This window comes from Athene cunicularia (assembly GCF_003259725.1).
Source record: "Athene cunicularia isolate RWA chromosome 3 unlocalized genomic scaffold, athCun1 chr3_part1, whole genome shotgun sequence".
Taxonomy (NCBI): domain Eukaryota; kingdom Metazoa; phylum Chordata; class Aves; order Strigiformes; family Strigidae; genus Athene; species Athene cunicularia.
The window spans coordinates 104,701,777-104,721,154 of record NW_020799097.1 but is presented as its reverse complement, the minus strand read 5'-3'; the positions used below and the strand labels follow the sequence as shown (position 1 = coordinate 104,721,154).

Sequence of the window (19,378 nt, the reverse complement as noted above, 5' to 3'; positions counted from 1 at the left end):
GAAGTTGCTAGAAACAGCACAAAGAATTGCATTGGCTGTAATAATTTCTCCTAGGAACTGTGGTGAGGAGAAATCTAATTGTTTTTTTAAAATTACTTTGTTCCTCACCGATGTTTCAGAAGCAATAGAACAGATCACAAAGCCTTGCTTTCTAATAAACTCTGTTGCACGGAAACGTCTAGTGAGCGAATGCACGCTAAAAAGCCTCTTCCAAACACCATCAGACTAGCTGATCACTCCTGCAGCTGCAAGGTAAAGCATGACTTCCTCCTCATCACTAGATCACTTGGGCTCTTGGTGTGCGGCTGATGTTAAACTCATGCCTTGTGGTGCACGCAGCCTGGTGGTAAGGAGGGCTTGGCGCGTGTGGGTTTGTTGCGTTGTTATAAGTAGTGACGTGTACACGAAAGAAGAATGTTTGAGTCTGGTGAAGTGATAAAGGAGCTTTGTTGTGATCTAAGTGCTCTTGGTCAGTTTGTTGGAAGAGCAGAGTTAAGTGTCATTCTCAGAAATACAGGCTGAATGCAATGTGCACAAACATGGTACACCTGCATACACAGCTCATGCCGTACTTCACTAACTGGAGGGCTAGTGCATGCATTCTTCACCAGAGGGGAAAGTGTGCAAAAATCTCATGCCTCTTTAAATCAGCTTAATGTCACCTGGGATCAAAGCCACTGAAATTCAATTAGTCTAAGTATAGGGTTACCACACAGTATCACAGTCAACTTCAGATTGTACTGGTGCCTTAAATGTGTATTTTCTCCTGCACTCTTTTGGAAATTCTTCTCAATTTAACCCTGAATGTATACCTGGATTTGTGGATAACAGCAACATTTATGTAAAACTGTTTGTCCTGAAATTACTTGTACCTATGGTTAACTGTTGCCTTAATTTGGTTGTATTTTATGAGCCCTGTTCAGTCTTTATGAAACCAGACCCAAGTGTGGTGCAATTAAAAAGCTGAGTAAAATTAGCTGAGTTGTTGGCAATTGAAAATTATTCACTTGTGTTTTGTAAATGGGGAGAGATAATCAGGTTGTGTATATAGATATCATATTTCTGTTATTTGTATTTCTTGGTGAAGGCTTTCCCAGACAGTTTAAATTGTGGGAATTAGATTTGTGAGTGCTTCTAGGGGCATGAGAAATGTCTAGAGGGGAGGGTTCATCTATGTGACGTATGAAATACCAAAGAGGCAGCCCGGAGGATTTCTCTCCTGCCAAGTAGTAAACTTAAGAGAGAAAAAGGGAGAGGGAATGTAAGAAACCCTGAGTGAGTGCTGAGCTCTGTGGCTGGCAATTAATGAAACAGGGAGGATGAATGAACCATACTGTGAAGTAGTCCAGGATTTCTATATATCTGACCTTAAGAAGCCTACACTGAAGGAAGTGAATGTTTGGCCATGCACTGGAAGGAGCAGCAGCAGCTCTGGAGTTTCCTTTTTTTGCCTCTCCTTGTTGTGCCTGATAGGCAGTCTGCTGGGGCATCCTCAGTGTCTGGATTATGGGCCACCATTCCAGCCCCCTTTTCACCTGGAGTTCTGCTCTGCCTATGAAAATTTTGGCTGCTGTGACCAGGAGAGAGACAACAGCATTGCAGCAAAATACTGGGACATCATGGATTATATTGATCCCCAGGGGCATGAACCGTGTGGAACGTATATCAAAGATATCCTGTGTCAGGTAAGGCAGAAAAATAGTATCTGTATTTGGGCTGACTTGGGAGTCAGTTGTGGTTCTGATAGCCTCTTACAGCTAGCTGTGTTGCTGTGAAAAGAGGTGTGGGAGCAGGGGAACTGTGTGGCTAACAGTGTAACGGTACCTAATCCTCAGCATGTAATTTGCAAAGTGCTTTGTGTAAGGTGCATCACTTTGTGGTATCTGGCAATAGTGACATTTGCTAGCAATAATGATTTATGAAAGCATTGGCCAACGTGCATGGTGATGGCAATCTTGCTGCTCTGCTAATTTTCTCATAACAAAGGGGAGAGTTACAGATCGATATTTACTTTCTGCTTGCAGTTTTTAGGTGCTGGATTACAAATTCTACAGGATTAAATGATGTGGGAATTATCAGGCAAAGTGTTTGGATCACAGGACTGCAGGAAGGATGTGTTTTGATTATGTTCCTGCTGAGGATGCTCCAAATGGTCTGGTGGTTAAAGAACAAAATTTAATAGGCAGTGCTTTCCCACAGATGCTGCTGCGAGGTCCTGAGGCTTCACTCACTGCACTTTGAACAGTGCTGTCTCCCTACTGTCCACCTGACTCATGGAAAGGGCACTGTACAGTGAGCAAAGACCAAAGGCACTCTTCTTCCTGAGGTCCCCTGCCTCCCTGTAGTAAGAGTGCAGAACTGACCTGCCTTTTTAACAACTGTTAGGCAGAGCTGGATTTACTGCATGCCAAAACACAAAGCAGCCAAAAGACACACTTAATCTTACTAAGCACATAAAACTCGTTTAGTTAATATTTCTTTAGCCTTAAAATATTAATCTGTGTACCAAAATGTTTCCACTCTTTTTGGATACTGGCAAGGTTTTGTGGCATCTTCTTGGGGTGGAGGGAACACCCTTTCAGCACCAGGGCCGAAAAAAGTAGCATCAGGGTTATTTGTCATTTTACAACTGGTAAACCAGAAAAAGATGTCACAGGTCCTAATGGAACCACCAGTGTTGGTGTTACGAAGATTCTTCTGCAAGTTGAAGGTAGAAAAAACACTATAAAATTACTATTGCTTCTTTGAATGATCATTCTGCAGGTCATAATTTAATTTTGCATTTGTTTTAAGTGTGTTTTGTAGCAAAAAACCCTAAACCACCTGTATTTCCTTATAGATTTTTCAAAGTAATGAGCTATAAGTCTTTTCATATCTTTAGAGTAAAATTGTTGAATCTTTGGGGAGGAGCTTGTGATTGTTGCTCTTTCTGTTCAAGTTGGTGACAACCATGGAAATGAGGTTGGGTTCTTTGGCAAATATTATTTGAATGTTTAATTAGTGGAGGAGTAAAGGCCTACCAAATGGTTTTGCTTTAGTGATGCTGCTTTGCTGGATCAAATTGTTACAGATGATCTCATGTGGAAGGGATAGAAAATTATGGCACCTCCATTCTACCACCTCCACAGTAGCCTGACAGTTCATAGTTGCTGCCGGTGAAGTGTTGACATGTATTTAGTGCCACATCAAATACAAATACAGATGCATATATGTGATCAGGAGGTAGTTGTGCCAAGTGCTTATTTCTGCTGTATAGGGTAGGATTTCAGATAAACTGCTACTGGTAACAAGTGCCTGTATTGATACTATTTATATGGAACTTGGGACGCAAAGATTAGTTTCAGAAGCAATGGTAGACAAAATAGTATTGCTTGCTTTTGTCTTTTGAACAAAACAAATTTCAAAGAGGAGGTGTAGGTGCTTATTTATAAACCTACATTAGTAGTAACTGCTTTAACTTAGCAAAACAGCATTATTTCAGATCTTTGGGGAAGATCAGAGTAGTAGTGATGCGTTGTAACAAAGCAGTTCATTCAGACAGGTGTTCCTTCAGTGCCAAAACCAGCAGACAGTCAAAACCAGACAACTTTTTTTTTTTTTTTTTCCTCCCTGCCTTCCTGGTGTGGTAATGAGTGGTGGTCTGAGTTTTACACAGAGGAAGCCGATCCTGGCAACTGCAGCAGTCTCGCTGGTCCTGCGGAGCCCAAGAAAGATGCCATGGAGTGCACCTTACTTTAGCAATGGAGCGGTGTGTTTCTTCACAGATGGAAGATGATTAGATGGGGATGTGTTCTGGATCATGGATTTCCTGCTGTCACTCTAAATCAGATACGTTTCTCTTGAAAACTGACAGGCTAGAAGAGGTATTTAAAGCAATCTGGCTCTTCTGGTAAAGCTGCTTCAGTTTGCATCTGGCAAGATCTGGGTCTATTTTTGCTAGCTACACTTGTTCTAAGCATTTGCAGGTTTAGAGTCTGACCCTCAGCTGAGCTGTTCTAGGATTTATCTTAAAAACTGAGTATGAAACTCTGAAAACTGCCTGTAATGTTCTTAAGGAGGTGTTGTGCAAGTTGCCTGCCTATAAAAATTCCCTGACTTCAAACCTTGCTACAAGCACTAGAACAGCTGTTTGGCTGATGGCTGAGAGGATGTTTCTCTATTCAGAAAGCCACTACGGGAGCAAGTGAAAAAACAAAAAAGGCCAATTAAACCTTGTTCAAGCTGATTGAAAGCCATGATATTAGCATGGGACAAAAGCTAGTGCAGGAAAAGCAACACACTTTGAGTCAGTTCATCTGAGGCCTGATATGATTTGCTGAATGCACGCTCTTTTTGCACACTCTTTTTGCAGAGAAACTATTACAAAACAACGAAGTATCAAATTGATCTTAGCAGCTTCTGCCTCTTGCTATATAAAGTAGTGGGATTAATTGTATTGTGTGCGCCTGAGTGCAATGAAAGCAGACAACCAACAGTGACTGCAAGGCCACCTAATGCTGGGAGTTTACATAGATGCTGAGGAATGGCCTTCACCTTGTGCGTCTTGCTGAATCTGTGTGCTGCAGGTGTTGTTTGCCAGGCAAACACTCTGTGGGAAGCCCAACGGCTGGAAAAGTATGGCAGCTGCTCAGAGGCAATGCTTATTTAGGAGGATGAACTGTAGGAGACCCTCATACTGCAGATTGTTGGCAGAACAGAGATGATGGAGCTTGGAGATGTTGAGAATATACCTTCCTTCAGAACAAGCTGGGTTTTTTTTTCTTCTCTTTCTCAGAGGAAAAAAAAGGTCTGGGAGCTGGACTCTGTACCCACTTATTGAGAGAAATTAAAAATATTTTCAAAGCTGTTAATAATCACTTCAGAACAGAATTGAGAGGAGCTTGAGACTGCAAGTGACTTGTGCCCAACAGAGTGGTGAGCCAGCTGTAGGTGTGTGTTAGTGGGAATGAGGGAGCTTCCCAGGTCTCAGAATGCAAGGCAGGTTAGGCTCAGTCTACTCTCCTCCACCTTTCCTTGGTGACACCTTATCAGGCTGTCACTTCTCCTTGAGTCACTTGAGATCAGCACCGTTTTTTGTGAAAACTATGATATAATTAGAAAGTCAATGTATTCAGTGTGTATTGGTGAAAGTGGAGAGGGTGAGAGGTGGTTAATGGACGCAGAAAGCATTAGGGAAGGAATATACCAGCCAAGTGTGAATGCCTGCACCAAAGCTGCTCTCCTTCAAGAAGGTGAGAACAGAAAGACACTCACCTGAAGTTTTGGCTTTTATGGATGGCACTCAGAGGTCACGGTATCCTTCCTCATTCTGGGAGGATCTTAAACATGGTAAAAATGGTGTGGTTCTGCCATCTAGGGCTGGGGTCAGGCTTCAAGGACAGGCCTGGGGGAGTTGGCTCCCCTTTGCAGGCTGGGGACTTATGCTGTGGGAATAGGAGGAGTTTCTTACAGATGCGATGCAGAAGCAACAGAAAGTATCTCATTCTGTGCAGCTTGATAACCAAAGGGCAGCCGTGTAAAGTGAGTAACCTACTACACCAAGAGTTGAAAGGGCTTTACTCTTGCAAGTCATACCTGTTCTTACTATGGCCAAAAGCCCTTGGGTTCTTCTGTGAGCAAAGGAAATGGTTTGTTATGCTGTTTGGAATGGGGGTCTGCAGCCTTCAAGTTAGATATTCTAGAAAGGCTACTTCCATTTAAAAAGTTCAGTGCTTGTATAACTGCCCCAGATTTGTTTAAAGAATTCTGTTTAATAAAGCAGACTTGTTTAACAAGGCAGAAAAAATTACTAATGTAGTAGTTCTTCATTCTTTGACTGTCTGTGTCCTTACCTTCCTACATATGTGCTCAATAAAAACTCTAGATAGACTGTTTCAGGCTGCTGGCATGAAAACCAGTAAAATAATCTTTCTGCAGAATTTAGCTCCTATCTTCTGCAACTTTGTGCTGATTAAAATAGAGGTGGGATTTTAATGTAAATATTCTGGCACAGAGTTTTTGCAAGGTGAGTTTAAATTTAGGTACAAATTCAAACACAATGCCGATTTTTCACTATCTAACCTATATTTTGCACAGCTGAAAATTAATTATATTTGAAGGGACATAATTTTAGATACATAACAGTTGAAAATGTCTGCAGTATTTTTGACTCTATATGTGGTCTTCAGGAAATGGTAGCTATGTGAATTGCGTAAGGTATTTACTTATTTGAATTGGTTTTAAATATCAACTACAGTCTGCTTCAGTGATATTATGCATGCAAGAACATGATTGAAGTTCTACAGCATCAGACCAAAGATTAATTTAGCCTGTATGTTTAACCAATGTACATCTTTAGCACCTACAATTTCTTCTGGCAGAGTTCCACCTCCGTTTTTTAACCTGGCTCCTACTAACTTAATCTCATACCTCATTTTTCTTCTGGGGGAAAGTGAGTCCCATCCATCTTCTCATTGTCGCTTGTGGTATTTACAGACCCCAATCACCTCTCTGCAAGACTGCTCAGTCCCACTTTACCTAGCTGTTCTGTAGCTTTGACTGTCCTTGTTGCTCTTCACTGTTCTTTGTCCTTGAGAATTTGTTCCCCTATGGTTTTTTTGGGAAGGGGGAGCAGAGCTGTGCACAGTGTTGAAGGTGCAGGTGAACCTGTATCTGTTTTTCCTTTCTTGCTTTCCTAACACTTGATTAGACCTAGATATGGGCTTAAGTGTCTTAACAAAGTAAAATCTTAAATTTATCTGGAAAAGTCAGTGATGCCAGCTGATGTGAAAGATGTGTCCAGATTTGGGACTGCTGGTCTGGAGAAGTCTGAAGTACAAAGGGTAACGTTCTCTATCGTGCAAAGGGTTGCTGCACTAAGGAGGTTAACTAATTCTTCTCTCAATCTGTTAAAAAAAGGTTACAAAGTACTTAGCTTAAAATCTAGTAGGGGTAACTAAGGGGAATTTCTAAAAGCAAAGGTAAGATTAGATTGCAAGAAGAAAATGCCTGTCCCTTCATTAAAACTCTCTAGTAGTGGAGAATCCACACCCTCCATAGATGTACTTCTATTAGGAATAAATTAGGTGCAGCTGAATGAAACTACTACTGACTTCTAAATTCCCTTCAGCCATACTCTGAGTGACTTTCTACTGTTCTACTTCAAAGATGACTCACTCATCATGTTCTCTGCCTTACTAATTTTTATTAACTGGCTTGCTTCTGTGAAGGTGTCTTGGCTTCTCCTGGATGTGTGCACAGTCGTGTGTTCAGTTTCTTTTACTTTCTAGGAATGTTCTCCATATGCTGCACATCTCTATGATGCAGAAAACCCTCGGACACCTCTAAGAAACCTCCCAGGACTTTGTTTTGACTACTGCTCTGAGTTTCATCTCAACTGCCGCTCTGCCATCAGCCTGCTTACGAGTGATAAGCACATCCAAGAATGCTGCGAGACAAACAGGACACGCTTTTGCAACCTTCTTCACCTGCACGATGAGGACTACTGCTTCCCCAACGTGCTGAAGAACACAGCCCTCAACCGCAACCTGGGCTTGGTGGTAGAGGGCCACAAAGGCTGCCTCCAGCTCTGTCTGACGGAGGTTGCCAACGGCCTGAGGAACCCTGTGCTCATGGTGCATGCGAATGACCATACCCACCGCATGTTCGTAGCTGAGCAGGTGGGTGTGATCTGGGTCTACCTACCTGATGGCAGCCGACTGGAAGAGCCCTTTCTGGATATTAAAAGTATAGTGCTGGCTACACCATGGATAGGGGATGAGAGAGGCCTTCTAGGGATGGCTTTCCACCCCAAGTACAAGTATAATGGGAAGTTCTATATCTATTACTCATACATGGATAAGAACCGAGTGGAAAAGATCAGGATCAGTGAATTGAAGGTTTTGGCATCCGATGTCAATAAAGCTGATCCACGTTCAGAAAGGTAAAGTTCATGTTGAATCCTACTGTATGCTACGATGAGAAATTTTTCTCTGTCCCTGTCCTATCCCCTTGCAGAACCTGCACATTCCCAGCCACCCTGGTTCAGGCATATGACTGGCCTGCTATGAAACTACCAGAGACAGGCTGGGTTAAGGTCACATGTCAAACTAGAAACAAAACTGAAAAGAAGACCTAGGATTTAGGCTTCCAGGTCATCTTCTCTCTTCCTCTTGCACTCTTGTCTTCTAAAGAGCGGTAATAGCCTTAAGCCTGTTGTGGAATTAACATCTGCCCTAAAAGTGTGCTGTACTGTAGGAGAACAGGGATGCTTCACTACAATACTATATGTTCATTTGATCTGACACATGTGCACCTGCCCCATCCCCCTGCTACAAAAATAAGCTGATTCTCAGTTATGGAGAAGAGTTTGTTAATAGTGCACTTACAATGACCGTGAAACTCTAGAGAAAATAAGATCCTTCTGAACCTCTCAAATTCACCAACTGCTTCTCATGTAATAAAGCAGAACCCACCTGCTGCAATCAAAGTTTAAGTGACAAGAAGTGTTCCCTGCAGATGAACACATGATGTATTTTCAGTTGTGTTTTTAGACAAGCTGTGATTCTCCTGTGCTTGTGGTGGTGGGCGAGCTCTGTAGCAGAGGCATTAATGCAGTGCAGCCCAAAGCTGTAGTGCACGGGGCAGCTATAGTGCTGCATGGCTCCTGGGAAACGTGTTTCCCCAAGGGATGCCTCACTGAAAGGAGCTCTGCAGGAGCTTAAGGAGCTTAAGGAGCTTAAGCTGCAGGCTCACGGGAAACAGGATGCAACTCAGCACCATAGTTAACAAAGCTGACAGGTCTGCACAGCTGCGAAATCTTGCTTTCTTCTGTAGAAGCAGTGATGCAATATTTCTGCAGCCTACCTGAGCATTCAGTCCTTCCCAGTAGGTACATCTGGACTTAATTATTATCTCATTTTTTTTTAGGAATCTTCTGGAGCTTGAGGAACCAGCTGCAAATCATAATGGTGGGCAGCTGCTCTTTGGTGTGGATGGCTATATGTATCTATTCACAGGGGATGGAGGGAAAGCTGGAGACCCTTTTGGAAAATTTGGGAATGCTCAGAACAAGTAAGTGGGAGAGCAGGTGAAAGCTTTGAGCTTGTTCACCAAGATACAAGGTTTGGAAGTGAGACAGTGTGAAAGAATAAAGTACTGGAGTATTTATGAAAGTCCTTGTGCATCTGCAAGTCTGCCTGATGCAGTATTCAAAAATTTAAAATTTTACACTTTGAGAGAACCCAAGTTGTTTAGAGAGGGGAGAGTCTTCCATGACTTGAGCAGGTTGCAAGGCATACCAGCCACTGGTTTCTTTCTTCTGGACAGATAACTTTTCCTTTGGAAAGGGGGAAGAAAATTGTGTTTACAGCTGGCTCTTATGTTGGGCTTTCTTTTTCTGTCACTCTCTTTAGGAGTACTTTGTTGGGGAAAGTCTTGAGGATTGATGTGGATGGAAAAAGCCCGGATGGGAAGCCTTATCGCATTCCTCCTGATAATCCATTTGTGTCTGATCCCAAGGCCCGCCCTGAGGTTTACGCTTATGGGGTCAGGAATATGTGGCGCTGTGCAGTTGACAGAGGGGACCCTGTCACGAAAAAGGGAAGAGGGAGGATATTCTGTGGGGATGTTGGGCAGAACAGGTTTGAAGAAATCGACATTGTTGTTAAAGGAGGGAACTATGGCTGGAGAGCAAAGGAGGGATTTGAATGCTACGACACAAAGCTTTGCCACAATTCCTCTTTGGGTAAGGAAGAAGTTTCTTATAGACGATTACTATTATATGTGTGTATTTAGTGGATTAAAGCACCATTTTTCCAGTGAAGCTAAATAATCCTGTGTTGTGTGTTAAATGGTAAGTTTACTTTTTAAGAGCAGAAATCCCTTTTCCCCAGCCCTGAAATGTTGGTATGTAATGATGTCCTGCTTATTCATGGAACTCGCTGCCATACATTGCACTGGACAAAGTGCTTAGGGTAAAAGCCTGTACCTTTTGCAGACAGAGTTTTCCTGGTGAAGTCAAGAAGGCAATGGATTGGGCTTAAGTAGAAAAGCAATACTGTGTCTTCTTCAGAAGCTCGCAACAGTGGCTATAGCTAAGGAGTATTGACCAAGCTGATGCTGAGACCCTGAAACAAATCCTGTGGAAGAGGCAGTGTGTCCTGGCAAGTAGGGTGCTGCAGCAGAACACCCAAAAGCTGTATTATGGGTTGGCCTGTGGGTGTGACAAACTCACTTGCTGCCTTTTTTTTTTTTTTTTTAAAAAAAAAGAGTAGATATTGGTGATCTTTCTAAAGCTCTTTGGAAAGTTTGGTAGAGCAACTGAATATTATTATAATGTTCCTTGAGCTGTTGGAATAAAAAGTCTCAAGCTCATGTGGATGTTTCTGAAACACATGAGTAGGCAAGTGTAGAATATGTGTTAGCAAGATTTCTCCTCTACTATGCTGGTACCCACATGGCTCGAGTTTTTCTGTTTGGTTGGGTTTTTTTAATGGCCCAATCAATACTCAATTGACAACAACTAAATTAGTTTTTGCAGTTAATCTGCAGTTTTTAATGAATGGCATTTGTGATCTGTATCCTCATCATTGAAGATCAAAGACAAGTTACTTGATCCAGGGGAAAAAAGGTGAGGACAAGACTGAAACATTGTGGGATCTGGTATTCAACCCAAGAAAGGGCTGAATTAAATCCTAACATTGCCAGAAGCAAAGCCCCCCTTTATTTATTTTTATGTCTCATGACATAAAATGGAGATAGCACACTTAGGCATGTTCTGTGCTGAGAATGCTGGCAAGCCTATGAAGATGTTAACTTGCAACTGTTTGATCTTATTCCCTTCTCTAAAAATACCAGAATCCCTGCTAAAATGATTGGTGCAATCACAAACTGGTAAGATAATACTTTCTGCAGGCTGGTACTTCTCTGTATTGCTCTCTTGATGCAGAGCATCTTGGCCTATATGTTACAGAAGCTCATCACAACTAAGCCTTGATAAGCAACTGCACAGAGAGATACTTAAAGCCCCTGGGTCTGTTTTGTCCTGGAGTAAATTACTGAATTCCCACTGAAATTTAACTATGCTGTTTGTTCAACTGTACTGGTCCTTCTAGTAATTTTTGTGCCCATTGGTATCATTGAGCAATCGCTTTTTGATGTTCTCTGGATGTAGATTTTCTTACCTTTTATTCTTATGTTTAACAGATGACATTCTTCCAATATTTGCATATGGCCACAGTGTGGGGAAGTCAGTCACTGGAGGTTATGTGTACAGAGGATGTGAATCGCCCAACTTGAACGGCCTTTATATTTTTGGTGATTTCATGAACGGGTGAGACTAATTGTTTTCTCTACAGCTTCCATTTTGTACCCATATTTGCCTTATCTAGGCAAATAAGCGTATCAGAGCATCCCAAAACCTTCTGAGCTGGAGTAAATGAGAATCTTAGATGTCTGTGTATTAGTTTAAGTGCTCTGTTTGACTATTATAACAACATTTTGGTTGGAATCTAAACTTCCTCCAATTTAGAGTCCTTAGGATAGGCTTGCTTTTGTTCAGGTCTATTTTTTCCAAAAGACAACCATTAAAGCCAGTCAACAGTCAGGGTCCTTACTGATGCTTTTTTCAGTAATGCGTATTTTTGACAGGAACTAATCTTCATAATGGAAACATAAAACACAGGGTTTTATTTTTCATCTAGTCGACTTATGGCTTTACAGGAAGATAAGACAAATAAGTGGAAGAAGCAAGACATCTGCATTGGCAGCACAAGAGCATGTGCTTTCCCTGGAATGATTGGTTCTTATAGCAAGTTCATCATCTCCTTTGCTGAGGATGAAGCAGGTAGGTATCATGCTAGTCACACCTTTATTGGAAACTGTACTGTCAGTTCTATACTGTAGGGCAAATGTGTAATGTTGCTTCTCACATGTTACTAGAAAGCAGGCACTGCAAAACAGGTTTGTGGCTACCTCAGTGTAGCAGGAAGGGTTGGTATATGGTTCGGAGAGGTCTCCTGCCCTGTGAGGTTATTGCAGATTGGCTTAGAGAGCTCAGGAGTCAGATCCTCATCTGAGCTTGCAGCCTGAATGCTTCAGGTTCTTCAAGGAGTTTTAAATCCTGTTTGTTTCAGACTTGTCCTGTCCTTTTGATGTTGTTTCTGCTGTTTCATTAATGAAAATAAAATGTTGTTTATGCAGTTTCATCAATGAAGTCTGTTCTTTCATTGTAACTGCTCATCCTTGCTTGAGTCCTTACAGCTTATCTGAATTTTCCCCCCCTTCATTAGTATGAATTCCTCAGTCTTATTTCACAACAGCAGCACTTCACACTGTGCATTATAGACCAAGGCTTTATTTGGGGATGAGGAAAGCCACTCATTTTAAAATTTAGTGGAAACATCTCAGTGCATAGGATTATTGCAATGATCACGATGACCAGATCTCTCACCAAGGTGAACTTTGTTTCTGTTTTGTAAAGTGTTGTCCTGGCTCAGCTAGGATAGGGTTAAGTTTCCCCAGCAGAGAGGGGGAAGGGATCTCCAGCCGGGTTATGCATACCATGCTTAAGTCAGGTCCAGCTCTGGAGCGCGGGAACTTTTTCCTTTGTGGCTTTAGTGATGGGGAGCACACGGCGGGCTGTCTGTAACCATTGCAGTATTTCTCTGTATATCTTTTGTTCACTGTTATTACTGTTTACTGTTGTTATCATTGCTACTGTTGTTGTTCAGATTGTTTATTACACTGTTGTATTAAATTTTCTTCTTATTTTAACCCGGGGTTTGTGCCCTACTTGTCCCTCCCCCACCCTCAGACACAACGGCAACGTGGTCTCCGGCTCCAGCAGGGCTTAAACCAACACAAGTCTCCTGACAGAAAGCTATGTATTACAAAAAATGACTGCAAGTTTTTTGAGAACAGAGATGTGCTTTAGTGAGCTCTGATGCTTCACGATTCAGCAGAAAAAAAAAAGATTTTCTTGTAATGAAAAGATCCTAGATAGTCTAGCTAGCATATTCTGTCAAGGATGCAGGGATATGTAGGCTTTGTTATGAAATATGTACAAATTTTAACTGTTCTAACAACATGTGGAGTGAGTGGATGTTAAATGTCTCTTCTGGTTGTTCTTTTAGAACTCAATATGGTGTTGTCATGTAATCTGAAAGACAACAACAGTTTTGCCTATTTTGCAAGCTACTATAATTCGCCTGGATATTGTTCTAGTGGGTGCTGAAGGGAAGGCATAAGGAGTAGTTATTCTCCTCAGCAACCATATGGGAATAAGAAGCTTCTGTTTTCTATGGATTAGCCAATTTAGCTCTTGTTGCATTTTTGGTACAACTATGAGATGGTTCAATATTTGTTGTGTGGTCTCCCGCTCCATTTGTAGCTTCTGGCTGCTTCTTTGGTACAAACAAGTTTAAAAAAATACACATTTCATACAGAGGAAAGTAACTTGTTGGAGGTCCACTGACATGAGCTAATGAAAGTCCTGCTCAGGCACTGTATTCGATCGAGAGCTGCTGGTTCTGTGTGGAACCCAACTGCAACCTGGTGATCATTTGGTGTCCCTGGGAGTCCACCTGCACAGGCCAGGGTGAGACCAAAGCCCACTTCTTGGAAGTAAGACCCCACTGATGGAGTGACTGAAGGGGTTTTCTTTTCTGATCATGTGAATTAGCGAAGAGCCAGGAAAGAAAGGGAAATGGAGAACTGGGGTTCAGCTTGGACACAAATCTCAGACTGGTTTTCTCTTCTCACTTCCATTTAGGTGAACTGTATTTTATGTCTACTTCTTATCCCAGTGCCTATGCACCACATGGATCACTCTACAAGTTTATTGATCCTGCAAGGTTAGTAATTAAAGATGTTTTTCTATGCCAAATTCTTCTATAATCGCCACACATTCTCCAGCTATCACAGTAGAAAGAATGCAAAATACTACTGATATGTAATCTCACTGACCTCTGCATCCAATTGTTGTTTTTTATTCACCCACTGTACCTCTACTGCAATTTTAGTCAGTTTTAGTTAATTTGTTCCCTGCTCAGCAAGTCTGTTCACCCAGAAATAAACAGATTTCAGGTACCTTAAAGGTCTTGGACAGTAAGGATCAAAATAATGTTTCCTCGGTTGCATATCTGAAGTATAGCACAGTGGTGTGTTAAGAATGGCAGTCTATATCCTTCAGGACCATAACATCAAGTATCTGTGATGCACTTGCATATAAATAAATTGCAGTTCACAGTTTAGTTTTCTTCACAAAGAAGAGTGAAACCTGGTGGCTCATGCAGTGTTCAAATAATAATTTGACCCTGAACCTGAATTTGTCCAAGTAAAATATTTTTTCCCCATTAAGCAGTTACCCCCACTAAAGTCTGTTTTTTACAATAATAAGCATGCTTATGTAATTTTTTTCCCCTCCCATGCTTTTGGATCTTGCTAAAAAGCATTAAATGAGTTTCAAGTCACCCTGTAGATAAGGTACTAATGTGTCTGTGCTGTTGCTGAGATTTCAGACACTACCAGAATGAAGAAAACAAGTTACACTTTCTTGGGAAGTTAAATCCAAAGCCAGATAGTTAACTTGAGCTGTGTACCACAGTGATGGGAATAAGAACTTGACTCTTTTACTTGCTCTAACTACTTGAGGAGACTCCTGACTTCAACAGCTTATTGTCTGCCAGGAAACTTTTGAACTGCACTAACTGTGGCTGATCAAAATGTAACATTTTCAACTAAAAAAAAGAAAAAGATTTGTGAGACAGCATAAATATAGGGAGCTTGAGCGTGCTCTATTTCACAAAAAAAAACCCAAGCCCCGCAGTCCCTATGTCACTCCTTAATGCACCATGACTATCAGGATGGTAAATTTTCTCCTCTTCCCCACTGTAAAGGGAGAAATGCAGCCTGTGGGACCCTCTTCAGGAGGCTGCCTGCCTCAGGACTGGTGTGCAGCACCATGTTGTGGCGACTCGACATGGGCAGCAAGCCCGTGCCACAAATAAGATGGTTTCACTGCTCAGAAGGGCTTTCTGGAAAGAAGCCAGATCTTCCTTGTGCTTTTGGACCTTCATATCCATCACTTCTAGAGCAGGACCAGACACTTATTTCCTTGACTCTTTGGAATTTATTCTTGTATTTTCTGGTTCCCCTTATTTACCTTAGCCTGGACGCTGCTCTGCTCAGCTTTGCCCTTGCCTGTTTGTTTAAGCACTCTGCAAGATTGTCCAGGGTGTGCAGAACACAGAACCCTCCAGATTGCTCCTCTGGAGGCTGGGCTTGCTTGGCTCTAGAGCGGAGAGTCGTCCTAATGCCTCCAGATCCCGGGCTGTACTCTGGCCTTCTGATTGTATCACAAGCAGAGATTTTTCATTTTTCCTTTGCATTTTAATACGGTTTATAGGATTCTTCCATTTCTGCCTTGCTGTGAGCAGTGGCTGGGATGACTGGCTCCTCTGATGGATGCGGTCCCAGTCTGTCTGGGCAGACACTCCCTGCTTCCTACTTGTGCTTCAGCAAGCCGCAAAACGCCTGCTTCAAAACATTGGCAGGGCCTCTGCCATCTTCCTGATGGCAACTCAAACTTCCCTAGGGACCTCCCAGGAAAACAGACAGCAGCACTGCCCCGTGTCCCCACTTCAGCTTGCCTCCCCAGCATGCTCTCAGCAGCAGCAGTGGCTGGTGTGCCTCTGCCTGGACTGGCACCAAATTCCTGCAGTCAGGAACAGAGGGAAGAGGTGTTAGAAGGTGCTTTAAAAGGTTGAGGGGGGGGAGCAACCCTGTTTAAGTAACAGTTTTATTTTAAATGAAATGGTATGGAGGAAGCACTTGGCAGTCTCCCTTGTCTGTAGGAGAGTGCTAATCACAAGAAAATGTGATGCCTTAGGTCATGCTTTGCTTCACTCTGTGCTGTCAAGCATGCCAAATTGGAAGAGCCTGTTCTTATTTGTCCTACAGCAGTTCCGTTGGTAGGTAATAGAAAACACAGGCCTGTTGCTCTTTGTGCCCCCCTTCCTGTCATTGAAGATGTGATGGCTTTACCTCAGGGAAAATGTGCTTTTTGGGGGTGCTTTTGTACCTACCTGTCAGGGAGCAGCAGGAGAGGAACATGGATACATTTTCTTTGCAGTTGTTGCTTCCTCCCTCCTTCCTCGTTCCTTTCCTCCCTCACCCCTCTTGCCGCAGCACTATCTTGTGTCTGAAGCAGCACCCTCTGAAGGTCACGCTAACTTTTTGTGGGGCTGTGTGGGAGTATTCTGCTGCATGTAGAGATTCTCACGCTTCACCCTGAGTGGAAAGCACTGACACTTAGAAGCCTTCGGTGCATGAAGAGACTCCTCCACTTCAAGGTGGGATGCACGAGCCAGTATTGGTGAGAACAACGCAGTGACTGATAGTCTGAAATTCAACCAATACATCCACCAGGCTTCTAGAAAGAGCATTGTGCTGTGTCTCCAGCAGCAGGACATGTAGCTGCACACACCTAATCAGTGCCCTTGAATTCACTGGTGGGCTAGATGTTCATGCAGGAAGGCCAGCATCCCACACACAAACAAACCAGCTATTGATGTTGGATAAAACCAGTCCAGGCTGTGTGATGGCAGAAAGTTGACTAGAAGAGTGGTAGAAGAGAAGCTGCAGCCTTCCAGCTGCTATTGCTATTCAGACAGGGATTTTATGGCTTGCAGCCCTGAGTTAGGCTCTTAAATTCCACCTACGTTGCACTCCAGGTGCCTGAAATGCCTTCATGCCTCTTCCAGCAGAGGCAAATGACAACAGGGGATTGATGTGTGCCTCCGGAATAAATAAACTTCCTAACAGTCTCTGATATCTGTGTATGGCTTTGTTTTAAGGAGAGCTCCACCAGGGAAGTGTAAATACAAGCCTGTTCCAGTGAAAACAAAGAGTAAACGGATACCATTTGTTCCACGTGCAAGTAAGTTGTTACGCTTTAATTTCACTGTGAAGCAAAACATAACCATCTTACAGGCATGTGATTGAAATCTTGAGCGGTCTTCAAAACTAAAGCACTGAGCAGGAGCAGTCTTCAAGTTATCACATTTAATGTGTGCTGCTGTTGTCTGCTAGATTCCAAGCCTTGTCTTAGTCCCAGTCTCCGAGTTTTGGTTTTTTTTTTCCTAAGTGTTGCCAAGTAACAGTGTAAATCGGCATCACAAGGGAACTGATGGCTTTGATTGAGGTGTTGGATTTGGTCTGGGAAGTTCTGAGTGCCTGTCCCTCGCTTTGTGACAGGCTCCTTGAGTCAAATAATCCTCTGTAAATCTAGGGGAGTCAATCTTCCTTTCTCCTGGCCTCCTTCTGTCCTATGTCCCATGCAACTAGGGCAGGGGTTACATCTTATTATTGAGTAGTAATAGTGTTTAGCAAGTTGAGGTTATCTTCTCTGGGATTTCCAGGTATTAGTGTAACATGAAAAATTCATATTGCCAAGTCTGCCAAAGAAGTGTGCGAGGCTTCATCATATTCTGTCTGGATTTATTTTCCATAAATATGCATTCATCATTTCTAAAATTAAACAAATTTTATTTCTAAGAAACACAAGGCTCTTTTCATGGAATAAAAGAGGTTTATATAGTGTGTGTTACTTTTTTCAGAACCATCAGCTATTTTTCTTGACTGTAGCTCCAATAAGGGTTTCTATCAGTTACATCTCTGGATTAACCTTTTGCCTTAAAGCAGAGATGCTGAACCATGTTAATTACTTTCCTCAGAGACTGTCCTTGAGCTGCTTAATGAACCTTCAACAACCAAGCCTCCAAAAAAATCTTCTACCCCCACTGCAGCCATCCCAACAGTTTTTTCTAAGAAAGCTAAAAAGACGTCGGTCACCAAAACAAAAGCATCAACAGTGAAAACAGCTTCATCTGGTAAAAAGAGACAGAAAATCAAAGCTGAAGTGAAACCTCACAAGCTGAAGCAGGAAGAGAAGGTTGCACCTATTTCCAGAACCACATCAGCACCACCTTTGCCAAAAAAGAAGAGCTCCCACCTAACCACAACCAAGAAGCTTCTTCCAAAGAAAGGAGCACTAGCTAAGGAAAAACTGGGGAAGAGGAGGAAGGGGGGTAGATTAAGCAGCAGCTTTTGAAGCTCGGTGATGTCCCAGAAAAAGCAAGTCACATATAAGATGGTGAAACAGATGTTTTCAATAGTGACCAAATACAAGCGTCAGCTGACTTGTTACGGCAGTGCTCCCAGGTGTGCCTCCATTAACGTCAGTGTTAGCAGTCTCTCTAGATGTTCTATTAAACCTTAAGAGCACCAGCCTCGTAGTATTTTTCTTTGCGAATCCTGCTGCCATGTCCGCTTCTGCTGTAAGTAGTTATGAGATTTGTGTACGACTGTCTAATAAATCCAAGTGCCTTCAACTTTCAGAACTTGCATCTTTTATCCAAGGATATGAAGTAGACGTGTCAATGACCTCATATTTCTCCTTTTCCTTGTCCTTTAATTGAAATGCAATGAAAAATATATGAAGAGTTGTCTTTCAGATAATGAAATAAGGTATTTTTTGTAAGTAGTGGTTTGTTTTTTTTTTTTTCCAAGGTATGGATGGCTGGCAGGTTCTAAAAGATTCAGGAAGGGCTGGAACTGTTCAGCAAATCTTTAAAACGGACCAAATCAAAGCAACAGCAATCAAGCAACCCTTGAAAATCCTAGCTCCAGCTGAGCCCTTGGCTTCCCCGTGCCCCCAGGCTGTTCTCAGTCCTGCCGGAGCCCCCCGTGGCGCACGGCTGCGGGCTGGGCGCAGGTTTTACTGCCTGGGGCTCTCCTGGCTGAGCCTCTTCTCTGACCCCAGAGCAGCGGCGGGGGGGTGCGGAGCCCCCCGCCAGCCTGGCAGGAGCGGAGCTCTTCCGTGCACTGAAACTAACTCCCGGAGGAGCGTTCCAAGCGGAGTTGGTAGAATGAGGACCGAGGGGCTGCATTATCCACGGTGGCAGTGGGGCAGTAACAAACCTCCAATCTTCTTTTCTAGAGAAGTGTATCTATGTAGCTGAGTCAGGGCCTGGCTTAGGCTTCTCCCTTGGCCTAAGAGGGAGCCGGAGCACATGCCGTCATTTTGCAGTTCCAACGTTACGTCTGTCTCCTATCGCTGCCCTCCGGGCTGCGAAAGGGAACACCCTGCTGTCGCGGCTACGGCCGTCAGCTCCCAGTGAACGATCCGCCTCGGCTCCGCGGAGCGAAACTGCCTGCTTAATCGTGAGTTTAAAAAAAAAAAAAGAGGAGGAGGAAGGGAAAACTCAAGAGGCCCCAGCGAGGATCGAACTCGCGACCCCTGGTTTACAAGACCAGTGCTCTAACCACTGAGCTATGGAGCCGCCTATCGGCTCAGGCCTGCCGACGCCCCCTGTCGTTGTCCCGGGGTGATAAATTT

The 19,378-nt window shown here is 43.0% G+C and overlaps 1 protein-coding gene and 1 non-coding gene across 2 annotated transcripts; one reads left to right on the top strand and one right to left on the bottom strand.

Moving 5' to 3' along the window:
- The first annotated feature begins 1,220 nt into the window (after nt 1-1,220).
- HHIPL2 (HHIP like 2) lies at nt 1,221-18,352 on the top strand. The gene is made up of 9 exons (XM_026846354.1): nt 1,221-1,685; nt 7,269-7,921; nt 8,908-9,051; nt 9,393-9,724; nt 11,185-11,311; nt 11,682-11,824; nt 13,751-13,832; nt 16,836-16,918; nt 17,715-18,352. The coding sequence occupies exons 1-9, from the start codon at nt 1,320-1,322 to the stop codon at nt 18,089-18,091; spliced, it is 2,307 nt and encodes a 768-aa protein (XP_026702155.1). The 5' UTR covers nt 1,221-1,319; the 3' UTR covers nt 18,092-18,352.
- Nucleotides 18,353-19,249: 897 nt separating this feature from the next.
- Nucleotides 19,250-19,322, bottom strand: TRNAT-UGU. The gene has a single exon. It is a non-coding gene; the product is annotated as a tRNA-Thr (tRNA).
- Nucleotides 19,323-19,378: the final 56 nt, after the last annotated feature.